General features: G+C 34.5%; 2 protein-coding genes across 2 annotated transcripts in view; both read right to left on the bottom strand.

The window, feature by feature from the left end:
• Nucleotides 1-8,674, bottom strand: part of LOC123673608 (activating transcription factor of chaperone) — a 39,969-nt gene extending 31,295 nt beyond the window's left edge. The window contains exon 1 of the mRNA XM_045608191.1: nucleotides 8,421-8,674. The gene's annotated coding sequence lies outside the window, so the exon portion shown is untranslated. The remainder of the gene's footprint in view (nucleotides 1-8,420) is intronic.
• A 4,322-nt stretch (nucleotides 8,675-12,996) lies between these two features.
• LOC123672786 (activating transcription factor 7-interacting protein 2) lies at nucleotides 12,997-16,555 on the bottom strand. Its single transcript, XM_045607077.1, has one exon. It carries the CDS (start codon nucleotides 16,030-16,032, stop codon nucleotides 13,327-13,329), a length of 2,706 nt encoding a protein of 901 aa, XP_045463033.1. The 5' UTR covers nucleotides 16,033-16,555; the 3' UTR covers nucleotides 12,997-13,326.
• Between the last annotated feature and the right edge of the window lie 5,140 nt (nucleotides 16,556-21,695).

The following is a 21,695-nucleotide window of genomic DNA, read 5'->3' as shown; positions in this document are numbered from 1 at the left end:
TGAAGGATTGAAAAAGCCATAAATATTTTTTTTTGGTTCACATTGGGTACCTCTAAAAGCCCAGCTCCACGACTTGAATTGTATGATATCATGCCGGCCGGATAGTTATTCGTGTTTTTCATGTTCTTCGAATAAGCGGCCAAAGATGAGATTCAGTCCATGTTATGAAGGATTGAAAAAGCCATAAATATTGAAATTTTCATTCACTTTGGTCACCCCTAAGGGCCCAGCCCCAGGACCTGAAAACTATGATATCCTGCCGGCCGGATAGTTTTTCTTGTTTTTATATTTTTCGAATATGCGGCCAAAGAGAAAATTTAGTCCATGTTATGAAGGATTGAAAAAGCCATAAATACTGAAATTTTCATTCACTTCGGTTACCCCTAAGGGCCCAGCTCCACCACCGGAATAGTATGATATCGTGCCGGCCGGATAGTTTTTCGTGTTTTTTATGTTCTTCGAATAAGCGGCCAAAGATGAAATTTAGTACATGTTATGAAGGATTGAAAAAGCCATAAATATTGTTTTTTTGGTTCACATTGGGTATCTCTAAAGGCCCAGCTCCACGACTTGAATTGTATGATATCATGCCGGCCGGATAGTTTTTCGTGTTTTTCATGTTTTTCGAATAAGCGGCCAAAGATGAAATTTAGTCCATGTTATGAGGGATTGAAAAAGCCATAAATATTGTTTTTTTCGTTCACATTGGGTACCTCTAAGGGCCCAGCTCCACGACTTGAATTGTATGATATCATGCCGGTCAGATAGTTTTTGTATATTGTCTGTGGAAATTGCGTGTCATTCTATTTGGAATACAACGATAGCACATACTTGTTTTTTTTATTGATAACAACAAAAACATTAACATTTTGTGACTTCTTTCACATTATTTTATAATCCTTTAAAAAATTTTATGTCTGTACAAACTCCACATATCAGAAGTAGATTTCTATTCTATTCTATTTAGAATACAAATAAAGCACATACTTGTTTTTTTTTAATGATAACAACAAAAACATTAACATTTTGTGACTTCTTTTACATTATTTAATAATCCTTCAAAAAATTAAATGTCTGTACAAACTCCACATATCAGAAGTAGATGAATTTTTTGTTTTAAAAACTCGATGTTTTTTATAAGAAAAAACTTATTTCAAATGTTTCTTCGTTTTTTGAATTGCATAGTAAGTGTTTTGGTTGCAATTCATACTTCACAAAATGTCAAGGGCGGATTTAAGAGAGGGGGGTAATGGGGGTAATTATCCGCCCATGAATATCGAAACCCTGAAAAAATGTAACGGAACTTGGTGCACATAAAATATATATCATGCAATAATTTCAAATTACTAATTTCCCAAATATTATAATACAATCAATGACAACTTCCTAAATACGTTATAAGCAAAAACCTTTCAGCACAAATTAAACTGAAAAAACGGGAAGCCTATAGCTATTGTAGTTTTCGAAATATCGCTCGATCAGTCAGAAAACGGACCAAGTGAATATCTTAATCTGTATTTTGTTGCAAAATTGCTTCTATTAGGACGTTCTGGTTTCACCGACGACCTCTCGGATTGCTCTGAATCGTTTGTTTTTGTTTAGTACATTCAGATGAAGGAGAATAAATAAATATTCGTCGGACTCTTTGAGGGCTGGATATTTCAGTGCCACAGATGGATAATTGCACACACTTGCCGAATCTTATCGTATAATCCGTATAAATATTCGGCATCAGCATTGCTTTTTTTTTGTAAGAAAAATTTTAATTTCGGTCACCGATCTCTTTCAACTTTGGCTGCTCATTCGAAAAACATGAAAATCCCGAAAAACTATCCGGCCGGCACGATATCAGACTATTCAGGTCGTGGAGCTGGGGCCTTAGGGGTAACCAATGGAAACGAAAATTTCAAATTTATGGCTTTTTCAATCCTTCAAAACATGGACTAAATTTCATCTTTGGCCGCTTGTTCGAAAAACATGAAAAACATGAAAAACTATCCGGCCGGCACGATATCATACTATTCAGGTCGTAGAGCTGTGCCCTTGGGGTTAACCAAAGTGAATGAAAATTTCAATATTCATGGCTTTCTCAATTCTTCATAACATGGACCAAATTTCATATTTGGCCGCTCATTCGAAAAACATGAAAAACACGAAAAACTATCTGGCCGGCATGATATCATACAATTCAAGTCGTGGAGCTGGGCTTTTAGAGGTAACCAATGTGAACGAAAATTTCACTATTTATGGCTTTTTCAATTTTTCATAACATGGGCTAAATTTCATCTTTGGCCGCTTATTCGAAGAACATAAAAACCACGAAAAACTATCCGGCCGGCATAACATCATACAATTCAAGTCGTGGAGCTGGGCCTTCAGAGGTACCCACTGTGAACCAAAAAAACAATATTTATGGTTTTTTCAATCCTTCATAACATGGACTAAATTTCATCTTTGGCCGCTCATTCGAAAAACATGAAAAACACGAAAAACTATCCGGCCGGCATGACATCATACAATTAAAGTCGTGGAGCTGGGCCTTTAGAGATACCCAATGTGAACCAAAAAAACAATATTTATGGCTTTTTCAATTTTTCATACCATGGACTAAATTTCATCTTTGGCCGCTTATTCGAAAAACATGAAAAACTATCCGGCCGGCATGATATCTTACAATTCGTGTCGTGGAGCTGGGGCCTTAGGGGTAACCAATGTGAACCAAAAAAACAATATTTATGGCTTTTTCAATCCTTCATACCATGGACTGAATTTTATCTTTGGCCGCATATTCGAAAAACATGAAAAACACGAAAAACTATCCGGCCGGCATGACATCATACAATTCAAGTCGTGGAGCTGGGGCCTTAGGGGTAACCACTGTGGACCAAAAAAACAATATTCATGGCTTTTTCAATCCTTCATACCATGGACTGAATTTTATCTTTGGCCGCATATTCGAAAAACATGAAAAACACGAAAAACTATCCGGCCGGCATGACATCATACAATTCAAGTCGTGGAGCTGGGCCTTTAGAGATACCCAATGTGAACCAAAAAAACAATATAAATGGCTTTTTCAATCCTTCATAACATGGACTAAATTTCATCTTTGGCCGCTTATTCGAAAAACATGAAAAACTATCCGGCCGGCATGATATCTTACAATTCGTGTCGTGGAGCTGGGGCCTTAGGGGTAACCAATGTGAACCAAAAAAACAATATTTATGGCTTTTTCAATCCTTCATACCATGGACTGAATTTTATCTTTGGCCGCATATTCGAAAAACATGAAAAACACGAAAAACTATCCGGCCGGCATGACATCATACAATTCAAGTCGTGGAGCTGGGCCTTTAGAGATACCCAATGTGAACCAAAAAAACAATATTAATGACTTTTTCAATCCTTCATAACATGGACTAAATTTCATCTTTGGCCGCTCATTCGAAAAACATGAAAAACACGAAAAACTATCCGGCCGGCATGATATCTTACAATTCGTGTCGTGGAGCTGGGGCCTTAGGGGTAACCAATGTGAATGAAAATTTCAATACTTATGGCTTTTTCAATCCTTCATAACATGGACAATATTTCATATTTGGCCGCTTATTCGAAAAACATGAAAAACACGAAAAACTATCCGGCTGGCATGATAACATACTATTCAGGTCGTGGAGCTGGGTCCTTGGGGTTAACCAAATTGAAGGAACATTTCAATATTCATGGCTTTCTCAATCCTTCATAACATGGACCAAATTTCATCTTTGGCCGCTCATTCAAAAAACATGAAAAACACGAAAAACTATCCGGCTGGCATGATAACATACTATTCAGGTCGTGGAGCTGGGTCCTTGGGGTTAACCAAATTGAAGGATCATTTCAATATTCATGGCTTTCTCAATCCTTCATAACATGGACCAAATTTCATCTTTGGCCGCTCATTCAAAAAACATGAAAAACACGAAAAACTATCCGGCTGGCATGATAACATACTATTCAGGTCGTGGAGCTGGGTCCTTGGGGTTAACCAAATTGAAGGAACATTTCAATATTCTTGGCTTTCTCAATCCTTCATAACATGGACCAAATTTCATCTTTGGCCGCTCATTCAAAAAACATGAAAAACACGAAAAACTATCCGGCCGGCATGACATCATACAATTCAAGTCGTGGAGCTGGGCCTTTAGAGATACCCAATGTGAACCAAAAAAACAATATTAATGACTTTTTCAATCCTTCATAACATGGACTAAATTTCATCTTTGGCCGCTCATTCGAAAAACATGAAAAACACGAAAAACTATCCGGCCGGCATGATATCATACAATTCATGTCGTGGAGCTGGGGCCTTAGGGGTAACCAATGTGAATGAAAATTTCAATACTTATGGCTTTTTCAATCCTTCATAACATGGACAATATTTCATATTTGGCCGCTTATTCGAAAAACATGAAAAACACGAAAAACTATCCGGCTGGCATGATAACATACTATTCAGGTCGTGGAGCTGGGTCCTTGGGGTTAACCAAATTGAAGGAATATTTCAATATTCATGGCTTTCTCAATCCTTCATAACATGGACCAAATTTCATCTTTGGCCGCTCATTCAAAAAACATGAAAAACACGAAAAACTATCCGGCCGGAATGATACCATACAATTCATGTCCTGGAGCTGCGGCCTTAGGGGTAACCAATGAAAATGAAAATTTCAATACTTATGGCTTTTTTAATCCTTCATAACCTGGACTAAATGTCATCTTTGGCCGCTCATTCGAAAAACATGAAAAACACGAAAAACTATCCGGCTGGCACGATATCAGACTATTCAGGTCGTGGAGCTGGGTCATAGGGTTAACCAATGAGAATAAAAATTTCAATACTTATGGCTTTTTCAATCTTTCATACCATGGACTTGATTTCATCTTTGGCCGCTCATTCGAAAAACATGAAAAACACGAAAAACTATCCGGCCGGCATGATATCATTCAATTCATGTCGTGGAGCTGGGCCTTTAGAGATACCCAATGTGAACCAAAAAAACAATATTAATGGCTTTTTCAATCCTTCATAACATGGACTAAATTTCATCTTTGGCCGCTCATTCGGAAAATATAAAAATTATGAAAATCTCTTCGGCCGTCATGAAATTCTTCAATTCCATCCTGAAATTGATCCCTATATGTAGCTTATGTAAACGAAAAATTACTACTCGCTAGATCTTTCATTTCTCTATAAGATGAACCTCAATTTATTACATTCACGCATCTAGAAATTCAATTCAAATATCGAAAATGACGAAAGTGTGTTTGACCGTTGTGGAATGAATGGTGCCTGTGGAGCTGGCCGGCCGGGAGCTAACCTTACCGGCGTTATTATTATCTACCATCCAATAAGAAGCAAAATAAAATTTGAACCAAAAATCGATACGGATGACATTTAAGGTTTTCAACTATGAAATGCATCCACTATACTTATCTTTTGATGCCTATAGTTGCTATCATTCTCAGAGATTCAAAAAGGAAACGTGAATGTACAAAAGGGGGTCATTTTCCAACGATTGGAGACGTGAAAGGTTAAATGGAATAGTTTCATCTTGGCTTACGATACCAGATGAGATCTCAAACTACTTTCGATAAGAGACTTACCGACATATCTTGAATTATTTCTGGCGCATTATTTATTTTCATTGAGATATTCTTCATTTCGTCTGATACTTCATTTGCTTCATCTAACCAAATCGAATGTTGTACCGGGTTTTCCACCATAATTTGACCCCCCCTTCAACTTTGTTACTAAAAGAGGTACAAAAAAAAGTTTTCTACAAAAGTTTCAGGAAATCTACTAGTGTTTCTCAAATTGATATCACAAAACGAAATATATACAGGGTGGGTAACATATTGATTACAACTTCATTTTTTCAAATGGAACACCCTGTATATTTTTCTATATTTGACTAGCTCTTTTTCCTCTGACTTCGAATATATAACATATGTTTGGTCTATCTCTCTTATTCCGAGTACCACAGAGTTTCAAATTTTAAGAACCACCTGGCATGCTCAGTAATCAGTTTTCAAGTGGTAGGCTGATATAACTCAAAATGCCTTTTTTTGAGTTATCTTGTTGGCAACGATATGACATACGTTTGTCATTGAATGAAACTATTCATCGAATATGCGTTACACAGAAGCGGAAAAATTTGAAATATTTCCACTTCATGTGAAGAGCAATAAAAATAAGAAAACTACAAAGAGAGAATATATGGAGTTGTATCCAAATCATCCAATTCCAATTTATAGTGAAAAACGTATGTCATATCTTTGCCAACGATATAACTCAAAAAAGGGCATTTTGAGTTATATCAGCCTATCACTTGAAAACTGATTACTGAGTTTGAGTATGCCAGGTGGTCCTTAGAATTTGAAACTCTGTGGTACTCAGAATAAGAGAGATAGACCAAACATATGTTATATATTCGAAGCCAGGGGAAAAAGAGCTAGTCAAATATAGAAAAATGTACAGGGTGTTCCATTTGAAAAAATGAAGTTGCAATCAATATGTTGCCCACCCTATATATATTTCGTTTTGTGAAATCGATTTAAAAAACACTAGTAGATTTCGTGAAACTTTTGTAGAAAACTTTTTTTCGTACCTCTTTTAGTAACAGAGTTAAAGGGGGGTCAAATTATGGTGAAAAACCCGGTACATTCATAATCACTATGCCTAATACACTCCGCCACTAAATTAACGCACCACTGAAAATTAGGCAAAACGCTAACGTTCGGGAGGAAATAACCTGTCATAAAAAAAGTCCAAATCGGACATGTAGTTTCAACGAAAATGTATCTTAAACTTCTGCCTTAATTAGATTTAATTAAGGAGGTTTCGTTTCACTGAGACCTAATGGTCTAATGTGCCCCCCATCAGAACTTCTGCCTTAGATGTGCGTTAATTTATTGGCGAAGTGTAAATGTCATTCAGAGCAATATGTGCGTATCAGAAGAAAAACTCAAAAAATGTAAGAGAAGATTATTATCATTGACTATTCTTATCTGAGTCTCATCACTAGGATTATGAGTTTCAAAGTTTAACTGAAACAATTGCCGCAAATGCATTGTAACACTAACACAATAAGTTGGTGAATACCAGCTCTAGATATTGATGAAAATATTTTGCAAGTGGTTCCAATTACGTCAATATGTTCAATTGTCTCCCAATGAATACCGAATGCTATACAGGGTGATTCATAAATGGATATCTTTACTTTGTGAGCGGTTCTTGAACTGAAAATAAGTATAATTTGTCATATATACATTTCTCTAGAATTTACATTTCTTGTCAAGATAGAAAGGATAGAACAATTCAGCTATTTCGATTTTTTTCTTATGAACTGATTATAGCATCGGGACGAAATTTGGTAAAAATGATAACAATTTTGAAACGCTCGTAACTAAATTTTTCCATCTCCCCAGGGTTGAAATCTCTAAAACCTTGCAGTATTTGCCTAAGAACTTTTAGATGGATGATAATATATTGCCCATACTTTGCAATGTGCTAAGAAACCGGATTGCTCTTTCTTGAATATGAAATATTGATCAGTTCAGAAATTCTAACTGATATTGAACATTGTACAAACTGTGAAAACTGTGTTAGTGAAAATGAAATACATACTATGTTGATATAACAGTATAGGGATATTGTAGGACTTATTTCGAGGATGAACAATAAAGTTAAGCTTATTTCAACATCAACATTACAAATTAACTTGCATACAGTATGGGAAAATTTATAAAAACTTGAAACTTCTCCAATGAAATTATCGGTGCTTTTTGATGTTAATCCAGCGGGGAATTAAACCTTACGATGTCAAACTGACTATTGAACTTATCTCTATCAAAAACAACATTTGTACATATTTAATCAATGTATCACATGAAAATAAGTAATTCCAGAAATTGTCGAGAATCGTAAGGTTAATCCAAGTTGAAATAACACGTGCTATTCTTAAAATAAACAAGCTTGGCGCCCAGGAAGAAGATTATAGGATAAAACCAATGACTTTTGCCCTCTTGCAATTTAAATACTAAATTATCTCTTATTTCTCCAAATCGTAGATTTGGTGGAAGCACTCGTTCTTTCCAAATTTGCAGTAGGTACTGTACATAGTTGCTTGGAAACGGCACAACAAATCTTTAATTCAGAAAATAGTGATTTTCAAGTTGTTTACAAATACCGGTTGTCATTGACAACCATTATCAAAATTGACAATAATCACATTCAGAACTATCACGTTCAAAATCAACGAAGAACACGGCTCATTCACAGTTATCTACAATTCAATTCACACCTTAAATTCAGTATTTCGACACGTTGCTCCAGTTAAAGACATTTCTGTATGCTTAAAATAAATTAAGGTACTCACGTCATTATTATATATTGTACTGGCACACTTGCGTGTGCAAACTTAATTAAACTTAGTAACCCATCTTTCCCCGTGAGGATTCCAGCTGAGAAAATATAACAACACTTTACAACTCCATGGATAGATCAACAATGGCGGTAACTTCAGTTCAATCCCCGCATCGGCGCTAGTTGTCTCCTCCCCTTATAACGTTAATGCGCAGTGCCAAGTCAAGGAAGAAAACTTGTAATCAACCTGCAACAACCTACCGATTGTTGGTGTTGCTATTCTTGATTTTGATTGATACCTTTCACATTCCTGATTCCTAGGCGTATGTCTGCAATACCAAACCAAGCGGGAGGCTGTTGGTTTTAGGAAATTTTATATTCTGCTCGTACCTATTCGAATTGAAAGATGTTTAGGCACCTACCTAATTAAAACGATGATTAACTCAAGTTGTATAGATTTTTGTTGAAAAACACTTGTAGCCTTTGTAAGGTGAATCTTTCTGTTGTCAGCCAAGTATACTCATAAACAGTTACCTACATTTTTCGTTGTGCCTTCAGCCTTCAATTAGGTTAGATTCATAATGAACTATTTCTTGTGAATATTTAAAATTGTTGCTTCAAGTATACGCACCAATAATTTATTATTGGTTATTATTATTTCTATGTAGCATAATTCCACAAAAATTAATATTTATTTCTTTCTTCGGCTTTTGATATTGCTAATTTAGGTTTGTAATTTGATTTATATTTATTTTAGGATCCTATTTTCAATCTCGACTCTCCTAGGCCTCTGTGAAACTTCTCATCGCACAAGCTTAGATTTTATAAGAGTTAATTAGGAGAACTGGATGTGTTCTGTCTTTCTTTGTGGACTTTGTTACTGTTTCATCACCACTTCATCAGGCAATAGGTACACTGTTTTTTCAACCAACAGCACTGAGTATTGAAATAATATATTTATACTAAGGGCCAGCGCTGAAAGGTTTGGTCGTTGGTCGGTTCTCCATATTCTATAATCTATATGATGCAAGGTCTATAGATTTAGACTGTAATCTATGGACCTTGGGGATGATGCTTTCTCTTGAAAAAAGTATCGGTTGATTTTTTCATGATTCATCAGGAGTAGGTACCATTTCTTCAAGAAAAATATTCAAAGAATACAATTTCAGAATATGTTTTTTTCAGAAAAAACATTAACAAAGAAAATAAGGCATAAAAGGGTAACTCACTGTAATTTTTGTTTTTCAGAGTTTAAAAAGCTACTTGGTTTTAGATATTCCTATAAATCTTTGTTGTGCATTATGCAATAAGAATGTTGCAATGGAAATAGGTAGGTACGTCTTTCAAAGCACTATATTCATATAAGTTCACCAACCGTCCTTGTAATATGCTTTCTCAAACAGAGACTGCAAGTAGGTACATAGCTATACTTGACTATCTATAAATTAAGAGCGACATTTGATTTTATTCGAATGCTCAATTATTTTGAATTTCAAAAACAACAAAATCTCATTCACTTTCTTCAACATAATATGTAGTAATCGTTCTGCTTTTTCATACTAAATTAATTGAAAAAAATCGAGAAAAATAATGACTTGATCTCAGGAGCTTTCTGAATTTTTTTAAGGACCCTAATAGTAAATAAATAATATAATATTACGTCAAATTATCCTTTCGTTGGCAGTTTGAATTCAAGCGCGGTCCCAGGGGGAAGTCATAGGGGTCATGACCCCCCCAAAATGGAACCACCAGAGAATAAATATGCGTTTCAAGCAGACGAGGTACGAAATTGCCCCATAAAAAACTTACTTGAAGCCCATAACGACGACAAACCCCCCCCCCCCCCCCTCAAAATTTAAGGCTAGGACAAGACCACCCTTGTTTGGATTCCATTACTTACTGCGTTAACATTTTCATTTTTCACTCTGTAGGTTTAGCATATTCTGTTGTTGACTAGTTTTGATGTGGACGAGATGATATTATATTCCGTGTTTAACTTTTAATGCGTGTTGTATCATCTCAAAAACGAATCAAAATCTTATTATGAGTAAGCAAACTTTTTTGGAAAACTTCTTCAAAAGAAGGAAAATTGATGCAGGCGAATCTTACAGTTTTTCGGAGTTTGAATACTACAGCTGACACTTCGACAGGTGAAAATAATTATCAAGAAGTGTATGTAAATTCAAAGGACATCGGCAACGAATAACCAATTTTTTTTCTTTATCCCTCCCAAGGCTTATGTCTGGGTACGCCACTGTCTGGCGCTTTCCATCTGTCAGGAGTTCGCTATGAGATGGCTAGAAAGCAAAATTTTCTTTGAATGGAGCACAGGAAGTGAACTGAGAACTCAGGCATTCGAGACTTCTTATTGGGAGGTCGTTCTCTAAGCCTGAGGTCAAAAAACTCCTACCCCTTCAGAGGAGCCTGGTGTACAAACTGTTCTGTAAACGTTTAAATCGAGTGGAATTAACTGGTTGCCCCTTGTGCAAGACCAAGGATGTAACTGTTGAGCATAATATGCTCATGTTATTTGCCTGTAATGACCCTATTGAGGTAAGGACAAAACCCCTAAAAAACCCAACACCTTAGAGACCCTTCCTTATAGGCGCGTGGCATTTCTGTCAGCGTATTTTCTGATTAGAATCTTTTATCTCATACGGAGGAACAAACGACCAGTAAAGTCAGGATTGGTACCGCTAAAAAAGAAGATATACCTAATTGGTCGTATTATATCTATAGTTGTTCCGTTTGAGAGTTATCGTGTTCACGAATTGTCCGCACTACATAAAACTGACGAAATCAATACATTATCAACTTCAAATATTGAGCAATATGTAGGTATCTACTACCTGTAGAGACTAAAATTACCCCCACATATTTTAGCTCGAAAGAATTCAGAATTTTTGTGTTTTTTGATCATCTTCATCTGATAAGTTGATGAAATAACCAGATGTTCTTTGCGGGTGACCTTCGGTATTATTAGATTATTTCCTGGGGGACAAAAGTATTGTTTTCTGTAACGAAACGTAGTCTTTCCGAAAAATGAGTTACAGAAACTAGAATTCTTCCAACGATTCCATCTATTGAGAACCTTGTTTATTCATGAATCCTTGTATTGTGAGACATGAGGAATCTTGAACATAAAGTTAAGTTTGATGATGTGTCCGCGAGATGGCGCTCGCAACATATAAATGAAAAATATAATCTGTGCAGAATATCAATATAACGCGGTATGTGAGATATCAAATATGATCATTCAAAATTAGATTTAATATGCTCAATTTTAGTAGATAATTCATTATGCAGACGATCAAACCCTAATAATAGGCCGACCAGCCTTACTCTTCTAAACTATCTAGACTCAGGAAGCGAAACAGAGCGCACGCCTTTAGCTTGAAAATTTGAAGGGTCTAAAACAATAAGGTTCGACCAACTGATGACTAATCTGTGATCAAATTTAATTAGGTTCGGCCGGCCGTAAAAACGATGACTCTCGAATGGAAAAATCTAATAATCAAATCAAATTCTCAGGGTGGTTGCTGATCTTGAATTGCTATTTTTTTTTAATGTATTTGGCTAATAGGATTGAAAAAAAAGGTTGTTATTATATTGGATCTATATACCACAAAAAATATGATATTATTTTCAATCTAATTTTTGGTAATGAATTATTAATACAAATGGGGAAGTTTCATATGCAAACACTTGATTCACCTTTTTCTATTATAGTATTTTTTTCGAATGTCATAGAAAACATTTGTTGTTTCCATTTTAACTGTATTGCTGATCGCTATATAATTTTAACAAGTAAATTACTTTAATAATTCACTCTTATAATTTGGATATACAAGATCTACATGGCTTTAATCTAAAAAAAAAAGCTAAAATTGGGTGATATTGATCCGTGTTTTTGGTATTTTGTATTCCCTACACAAATATATGCCTCTATATCAATGATTATCAGCTAGCAAAAAGGGTTAAATTTGGGATTCATTTTGAGAACTTCGTCTCTGTACTAAATATCTCGAAATTCCAGGTTTATATCGAATCTGTTAGATGGCGTCACTAATACAATTTCCTGTTGCCCCTTGCTCTATTCATATATTTAGTGACATTAGGCTATATAAAAAATAGATTTACATTGAAGTATATATAAAGGTATATAATGAAAGTTATTTATCATATAATTTATTACATATTTGAATCCTTCGGTTTAAATCTTTAGATAAAATAGCGGAATTACCATATTATTTTTATTCATAATATAACTTGGTACTCATCAAAAGTAAAAAATGAACAAGATTTACTTTTTGTCATTGCAACAGATTTCACACCGACAATAATTGAAACCAAAAAAGTAATCAATGAATATACATTCTGAGTTATCCTATTTTTACCATGAAAATTCCTTATAAATGCATAAGCACACAAAAAAAAATTACAATATACAATAAGAACAAAAATGAAAGAATTTTTTTTGACTTAACACTCTATTTTTTCAGAACTTTCATTACTTTAGACAATAAATACAATAATTGTTTTCACCTGGGGGAAGAAAAGGAAAATAAATTTAATATATACACAGTGAAAACGTATGTACAAGCTTTATTTAGAACAGAAATTTTAATTCAAAACAAAGAAGACCTTTCTTACCAGTTCAGCAGCAATGAACTTATGAAAGAGATTTTATTTTTTTGTGAAAAAATCATTTCACATAAAAAATGCAATATAATTAGGTATCACTTAGAAAGTTGACACAAATTATCAAATCTGACAGCATTGATACGATTTATGAGATAAATATTATACAATTTTCCTAATTTCATTTGGTAAGATTTTTACATTGCATTCAATTTATAAATTAATCGATAGAAACCTAATACTACATAAAATTATCAATAATTAAACGAATAGGATGCTCATTCTGATAATACAGGATGACTAAATTTTCCTATCCTTTTGTGAATATCCACTGGTCTCACAGCAAAGTAATACTTATTTTTGTCAACAAACTGAGTCAATGTACAAGCCATTGGTAGGGCCATAGCCTTAACATCACCAACCTTCTTCCACATTTCTGTATTTGGAACAGCACAAGTTTCTTGGTAGGCAAAAAGTTGATAACTTGCAATAGGTTCGTATGGTCTAAGGTCATAAGGCATCCTCCATTGTAAAATAATACCAGTGGTTGTTTTTCGAATAGAAAGTACAGGTCTAGGTGGTATTGCTTTAAGGGATTTATCATTAGGACCTTGAACAGCTGGAGGACAAGGTAAGGGAGCTGGATGTTTGTTAGCTTTCAATAGAGAACTATTCTGAACAGTAGGTTTAGGTTTCAATGGGGTAGCAGATATTTTAGGTATTACAGATACAGATGAATTATTTAAAGTATTAATTACCCCATTAGATGGCTGGAAATTCAGAAGAACAGCTTTCTGGCCAGCCGAAGTTGTTAAAACTCCTTGTTTTAATTGGGAGTTGGGCTGTACTACATACATAAGCTGTGGAGTAGTAGATGTTGTTACAACTGTAGGCAGCATATTTGAAATAGTTGTCTTAGGAACAGTGTTTATTCGAACTCCTTGTGGTACCATAGATTTCGGATTTGTTTTGTTTGTTCTCTTATCATCTTCATCTGTCAAGTCGATAAAAGAACCAGATGTTCTTTGCCTCTTTTCAGGGGGAGCTTGCTTTGGTGCAATAGGTGGCCTTTGTACTATATTATTAGATTTCAAAGGAGTTCTAGTTCTCAATGCTGTGTTCAAAATTGGTGTTGTCTGTTTCTGCGGACTGGGCTGAGTTACAACTCGATTAGGATTAGCATTTGGAGTTATTCGTACCTTTGCAGCATTAGCCTGATTTTGTGGAACAGGACCTTTATTTGGGGTAGGCAATGATCTACGTTTAACAGCATTTGTATCATTTGGGCCAGGCAATCTCACCTGTAATCCCACTGACCGGGTTATTTTAACAGGAAGGATGGGTTTTAGACCATTCGAAGCTAAAATTTCATGCATCAATTTTTTATTGACAATTTCTAAATCTTTAATTTGTTTAGTTATTACTGCTTGTTCTCTCCTCAGAGTCTCTATAGTTTGTTCTTGAATTTTAAGTTGATGATTTGTCTCTCCAAGTTCACTTTTATGCAAAATTGCCTCACAAAGTTTTTGAATACAAAATTCTTCCAAATCAGTTCTAGTTAATTTTTTCAAATGAGACTTTGTCATAAATTTAGAGAAAGAAATGAGGGATTGGAGTTCAGTAATATCCCAAGAATCCATTTCAGTATCATCTAAATAGGTTTCTACTAACCTAATTCTTTTAGAAGATGGTTCTAAATCACAACTTGAGAGGGGTCTTTTAGCTGCCTTCTCTGTTGTATTTTCACAATTTTGTGAACTTACGGAATCTTCATTTTCTGCAACATTGTCACCATTAACACATTCATCGATTTTGGTTTCTGTTTCCTCCTTATCACTTTCTGGTGTGTCCTTCTCTTTTTCAGAATCAGATAAATCGTTTTGTAAAGTTTCAGATGTTTCAGATTCTGCTTTGCCATCTTCATCTGAGTTTCCTGAATTAGAAGAATCATCTATATTCTCCATATTTTCCACACCTTTTGAACTTGATTCTTCATTTTCTTGTTCCAACTGAAAAGCATCTTCTGCGATATCTGCATCATCTTGAGCTGAATCTTTGATCATAGAGATGTCAAGAAGGTCATCTGTATCAGGATTTGAACTATTCGAACTATTTTCATCACACTTTTGCGAGTTGGAAAGTGAAACAGCATTTTTGTCACTGTTTTCTTTAATCTCTTTGATCCTATCGTTGCCATTACATTCACTATCACCTGGAAGGTTTTGCTCCGGTTTGTCTGGTTTCACATTTACCACACTTTCAGTCACTTCAGTTTGCTTTACTTCACTTGCACTTGAATTTGTTTCGATTTCAACTTCACCACTTTTTTTTGGATTATCATCAGTTTCAGTTTCATCACATTCATTTAACAAACTTTCTTCAATATTTGGATCTAATTCTTCCACACTGTTACCTATTTCTTCAGAATTTTCACAAGCATGTTTATTCAAAATATCATCTTCATTTTCAATTGGTGCTTCGGCTTCCAATTTTTCATCAATAGTTTCTGAAACAGAATGTTCTATTACAGCTGCACTTTCTTCATTATTGCTAGTAATAGAATCAGATGCAAGGTTTTCATTTTCAGAAGGCTTTTCTTCTGAATTATCGGAGGCATTTACAACTTCCGTTTCTTCTGTATTTTCTTTTTGGGAAAGAGTAGCTTCATCAGTAGTGTTACAAGAAGTTGTCAATTCGTCAACATCATCCTGTTGCTTCTCTTCAATATTTACCCTTTCATTATTAAGTTCTCCTTCCAGAAAACATTCTTGATTGTTCTCCTCCTTTCCAAAATTATTATCAGTATTTGTGTCATCATCTGTTATTTTATCATCAGATTTATTATGATCCTCGTCTCCTTCTAAAAATAAATGAAAACTTTCTTCGTCTGAATCCTTGTCTTCGTCTACAGTCTCAAAAGATTCCATTAATTCATTTGTTTCCGATATCTCCGTGGTTTCCAAACAGGGTTCAACAGCTGACATTATTTCAAATTTTGCGACAAGATCATTAAAATATATGTCACAGAATTAAAATTCTATGTTCTTTTCGCAATTATTCAAAAGAATAATAATATGACATCGAAAGTGGCCACTATGTATACCCGCCACAAAACGTCTTTCAAAGTTAGGTTAAGTTTGGGACGATGAGAATAACTACCGTTAAAATTCTCGGACATCCAATACAGAAAACCGAACAACACTGACTACGGGAGCATCGTTGCCAATCGTTAGTACACATGCGCACAGTTCCGTTTGTTCGTCTGTCTCACTTCAGTTTATTTTCCTTTCCACGAAATACCTCCAAGTTTTGGTACGAAATTATAGATTAATTGATCAACTAGATCCAAAATTGGATTGCTTTCCAAAAGTTTCTGAGTACACCCTCAGCACTTACAGTTTATTCCATCAAAAAGATTCAGATTGAAAACAATCGAAGAAAAAAATACCCGCCTAGCCGCGTTTGAATCAATACACGATTAAACTGGTTCTTTGTCCACCGTTACTGTTACCAGGCGGAAATATGACCTTCGTTCCCCTTGAGGCAGGAGGCTTTGCCTGGCTCAGTGGACCAGATGAATACTCCTCAGTTTGGAGATTGAACGGAAAATTACCTTTTTTTTTTGCTTTCATAATTGGACGAGCAAAAATAGATACTGGTCTAATAAAGGAAAAAATGTGGGTATACTTGGACTCGATGACCAAAGGCAGAATTTGATTATTCATTGAAGACCAAGAGCAACCAAAAATAACTAGGGTCCTACTAGCAACTACTTTTAGGAAAGTAGTTTTGGCTAGTATTGACGTATTTGGTTATCCACCAACCACGAAGAAAATTTTCTTGGTTACTCCAAACCAAGAAATTCGGATTATTGAATTAAGACGATAGACCAAGGTTATAATCTAAAAGCCAGGATATCCTGTTAACTTTCCTATTCAAATGCAATTTTATTATTTTTTATATTTGTTATACCTCATACCTCCTAATAAGGAGGAACAATCCTGATAAACTTTTGTGGTGGAATTTTACTTCCCATATAAGTTTTAGTAATTAGGCACATTACGAATGTCCAAAACTATAATTTATTTTTTTTTAGTCCAACAGAATATCAATGTTCGATTCCAAGTGGATAAGAACCCTCTATCAAACGAAACTTCCAGTATATAGGTCTTATAAATTGCAGGTTATAACCAGACTCGTTTGAACTCATATTTAACCATGACAAAATTAAACCGGAGGTAAGGTCAATTTGACAGAAATTTATCAGTTTTTCCATTGTGACATATAGGAATTCCATAAAATTGAGGATTGTTTTCCTGGTGAATGGTAGTCAAGATAAGGCGTGGCCTGCATTGCATGCGCCCAAACAAATACTCAATATAATTATTGAAGCTTGGAGCATTGCCCGAACTGACGCCGTGTCGTAATATCGCTACGGAGACTGCGCTCTGGCACCTATGTAAAAGTGTTCAAGGCTGCAATCGTGGAAGTAGAGAAAACAAGTATCCACGAAAAATAGAATTGTACGAACACCAAAAAGTAATATTGAAACTGCGTAACAAATATATCGCATTTCAATAATGCGTAGTTGAATATCAGAAATTCAATATAAATTCCGAACCAATTAACTCAAATATTTCACCACAATACGTTCTAAATCTATCTTGGCCCATTCCTAGAAACAAACAAAATAATGTAAATTAAATAAAAGCGAACATGCCTAATTCATAATAAGATGTGCAAGTTGACAGTGTTGAAGCATATAGCTATTTATGTTGTATAGCCTCTGATTATAGCGATTGCCTTGGTGGAGTACGCGCCGAGCAGAATTATAAATTGAGCCCTTTGAGCTCTATTTATTCAATGTCTTAATTGGTGTGTTGCAAAAAACAATTAGCTGTGACATCGTGAAGAATTGGCATGAATAAAAAAGTAATGAAGGCAACATATGGCAACCGTGCAATTCATCTTCACAGCCTAAATCAAACTCTGACGACTATGACTTTGAATGACCTATCAAACCATCATTTCGAATGAACCTAGAGGTACGGAATTAAGTAAATTTATTACAATTCGAAACCTCAATAGGTAGTAGGTATTATTTTAACCTAAGATGATAATCTTGTCTCTTGGTGAAAGGAAACTTCACCATTTGGTAAGAAATGAGGTAAATATTGCTTTGTTCACTTGACTCGAATTATCATTTAAAACTATATTCTTTCAGATAAGAATTTGTTTTTAATTTGTAGGATGAAAATTCGTTCATTACTCCGTAGATACGTTTGGTGCATGCGCGGTGATCGAAGTATGGAAGGAGGCCTGCTGATGCTTCCTTCTTCACGAATTGATTGATTTGGTTTCAGCAAATCTCCAAAGGAATGCTTGGTTCTGGCTGAATATGCTTCAAGAGAGATTTTCGCCGGTAACCGGTCATAATTGTCTGATATCTATTTTAGCAATGAAAGAACTTTATTCAAACTATTTCGATCGCTTATAATCGAAATAGTTTTGGATATTCACAAAAATAAGTATAACGGCTGGGCTGTATTTATATACCTACAGTGAGATTGTTGCAAAATCAAATTTACTTTATCCTATTGCTTCATAATTGTGCACCTGCAGAATTATGGACAGTTATTTCATTATATTCTACCAAATACTATCTACTGTTTTCAAGGTCAATCCTAAATATTTGTTGAAAATGTAATAATTTGCAGTAGTTCCACCTTAACCTCTGATGAAGTAATAGCCGTACCTATGTTAGCAAGGCGATTTATATACTATACAAACAGTGGCGACGCTAGGGGGGCCTGGGGGAGCCTGCCCCCCCCTAAAATTTTGCTGCCCCCCCTGAAATTTGACATACTAAGGCTAAAAGGTAAGCAGAACTATAATTTCGCTTTACTTTGGCCCCCCAAAAAAATCCGGCCCCCTGTTGGCCACCCTTATTTTTGGAAGCTGGCGTAGCCACTCTATACAAACCATCGTATAATAATAAAACCATATCTTGGTATGTGCTGGAATTTGTAGAATTCAAAAGAAGTATAAAAAAATAGTTCGTATGTTAATTAACCAGTACTTTTTTTAGAGCTAAAAGGGTTTGGTATATTAACTACAATAAAGTTAAGAATCGGTTGCTATTCTCAATTGATCCATCTAGTTTGAGAAGAGATACACACCATGAGTAAGAAGTTGATGATGCTACTACTATACTTTTAGTATTCATTCAATGATTCAAGTAAGAAACCGAAACCAGTTTTCAAATCAACCTAACGAATCACAAGGTTTGAAGTATTTCAAATATGTATAACATTAATTATTTTGAAATTTAGATAAAATAAATAGGAAAATATGACATGAATACCTACATTTTATATTTACCATAACAAATATGGGATAATACGTACGTATTGATTAAATTAGAAAATATACGATTAGATTCAATCAACAACATACAATTTATTATTTATCTTCTATTACTTGAAACATTTCAATAACGGCGTAATTGAATTTTGATTTATTCATGTTTAAATGATTTGGGTGGTTCTCGTTCGAGCTTGGAACTAACTATAGCATCGTTGCCAAAAAAATCCAAAAATAATTAATTTTTTGGTTCACTAATTTTTTCTAACTTATAAAATATATCCTCTCAGTTCAATTTGGCACTATTTGGCCAGAATTAAATTATTTTATATCTATCATTCTGGGAGTTATTTTGTTTTAATTATATTTCTTTTTTTTTCAAAAGAGAATTTTGAAGAAGAAGCAGAATATTTTCAAAATTGGATGAGACTCTCCAGCTAAATTTTCCTTGAAGAAAAAAATTAATTAGGAAAAGTTTGCGGGTATGTCTTACTAATAAACAAAGTGTGAAATATAAAGGGAAATTATCTTTTAACCTTGCTCTGGACCTAAAATTTTTATGTAGGAGAACCAGAAGTACCTACCCCCTTATAAGAAGAAAAATATTGAACCTAATAATAATTCACTCAAAATAACCCAATTTATGAGAGAACTCTTACAATAAAACCATGTTAGGGGCCCAGACTCGCCAAAAATTGAGAATAGATGTTTGAATAGATAAATATATTTGATTCAGTAGGACGTGAAAGCCTGAGGAATCATTTCCTTCAGAACAAAACAACAATATAATAATAATATAATAGTGCTCAAATTTGCTGAATCTTTAAAATTACAGCGTAAATGGTCAACCATTTTCATCACTCTATCATTTACTGTTACAAATAGTACTGCCACGTAGATAGTATTTACTCATTAACAGCAACAATAACAATTTATGAGGCCATTCAAATTAAACAAAATTAACTTAATTTGCGGACATTCCAGAGATAGCATCAGTTTTCAAAAAATTGGTTCTATCAATTTAGGAACTGTTAAAAACTGAATATTTGATCTCGAATTCATCTTATTTTAGTGCATTTCTTTCAATTGAGTTCGTACTCTTGATATCACATATTATAATACATGGCAATAGTCGCCGAACTATTGGCTTACTTCAGATGTGCAGACAGGGAACGCTTTCTATGGCCATTTAAGATCGATTGATATAATGAGAAATTACTCAAAACGTAACTGACTACAATAAAGGACCCAAACAAGACAAAGAAAGACACAATGCATTAGCTGCTAAGATATTCAGTAAATAAGCTGATAATCATATCTTTCATCTCTCCGTGTAGGTACCTACCAACATACCAGAAAACATCCTGAAGAACAGTTCCTCAGAAGAGATTGAACCTCTCGTTAGTCTCGTTAACTCGAAACACCACGGGACTATAAGATTGCTTTTCGAGTTACGTTCGACTTGATCGCTGTTCGAGTTATACAGGTCATTTTTGTTTAAATTCGACAGAAGTAATGTGATATGCAGGAAAACCAAATGAAAATTCGAGTTACAGAGGCAAAAAATATAGATATACTAATTCCCTATAGTAGAAGTAGAAGATCGTACATATTTGGATGAATTTACTGAAAAATCAATTGGCATTACAAAATTTCAAAATAATATAAATCAACGGGCCTGTGTGTTAACGAATTCTGAATATTTGAAAAATTTGTCTGATGAAGAAATAAATTCAGACTCCTAAACGTCAAAAAAATTTATTGATGCAAAGTGTTGTTCATTTATATTTAGGAAACATCTTTTTCAACTGAGTGCAAGGAGCATTTCTTTCAAATTGTTTGAGCTTATTTCAGAAATTGGAATTGAAAATCTTCAGTGAGTTCTCACATAGCCCTAGAAGAGTCGGGGTACCAAACATTAAACAAAAGATGTATATATTTGCTACAGCTTTCACAAAACTAAACCTTTAACTTCATATTGTATATGTACAAGTGAAGAAACAGAAAACGTGAACGCATATATGTATAGCAATCCCAAACAACATGAGGCCTATAATATAAGAACTTTCAGATAAAAATAAAGTTCTGGAAGAAGAACAAAATTGTTCCAATTATCTTCTGAATCAGGAATAATCAGTACAGGGCATTTATTATCTCTATAAACGAATGTTGCCTTTGAAATGTTCTTCATCTTTTTTCACTAACACTGACAAGCATTACCAAAACAATTCTCATTCAAATTTGGTGAACTCACTGAAACTCAAACATGTCGGTTGATAGGCCC

This window comes from Harmonia axyridis, chromosome 2 (genome assembly GCF_914767665.1).
Source record: "Harmonia axyridis chromosome 2, icHarAxyr1.1, whole genome shotgun sequence".
Lineage (NCBI taxonomy): Eukaryota > Metazoa > Arthropoda > Insecta > Coleoptera > Coccinellidae > Harmonia > Harmonia axyridis.
The sequence above is the reverse complement of the archived record's forward strand: the minus strand, read 5'-3'. Positions and strand labels throughout refer to the sequence as shown.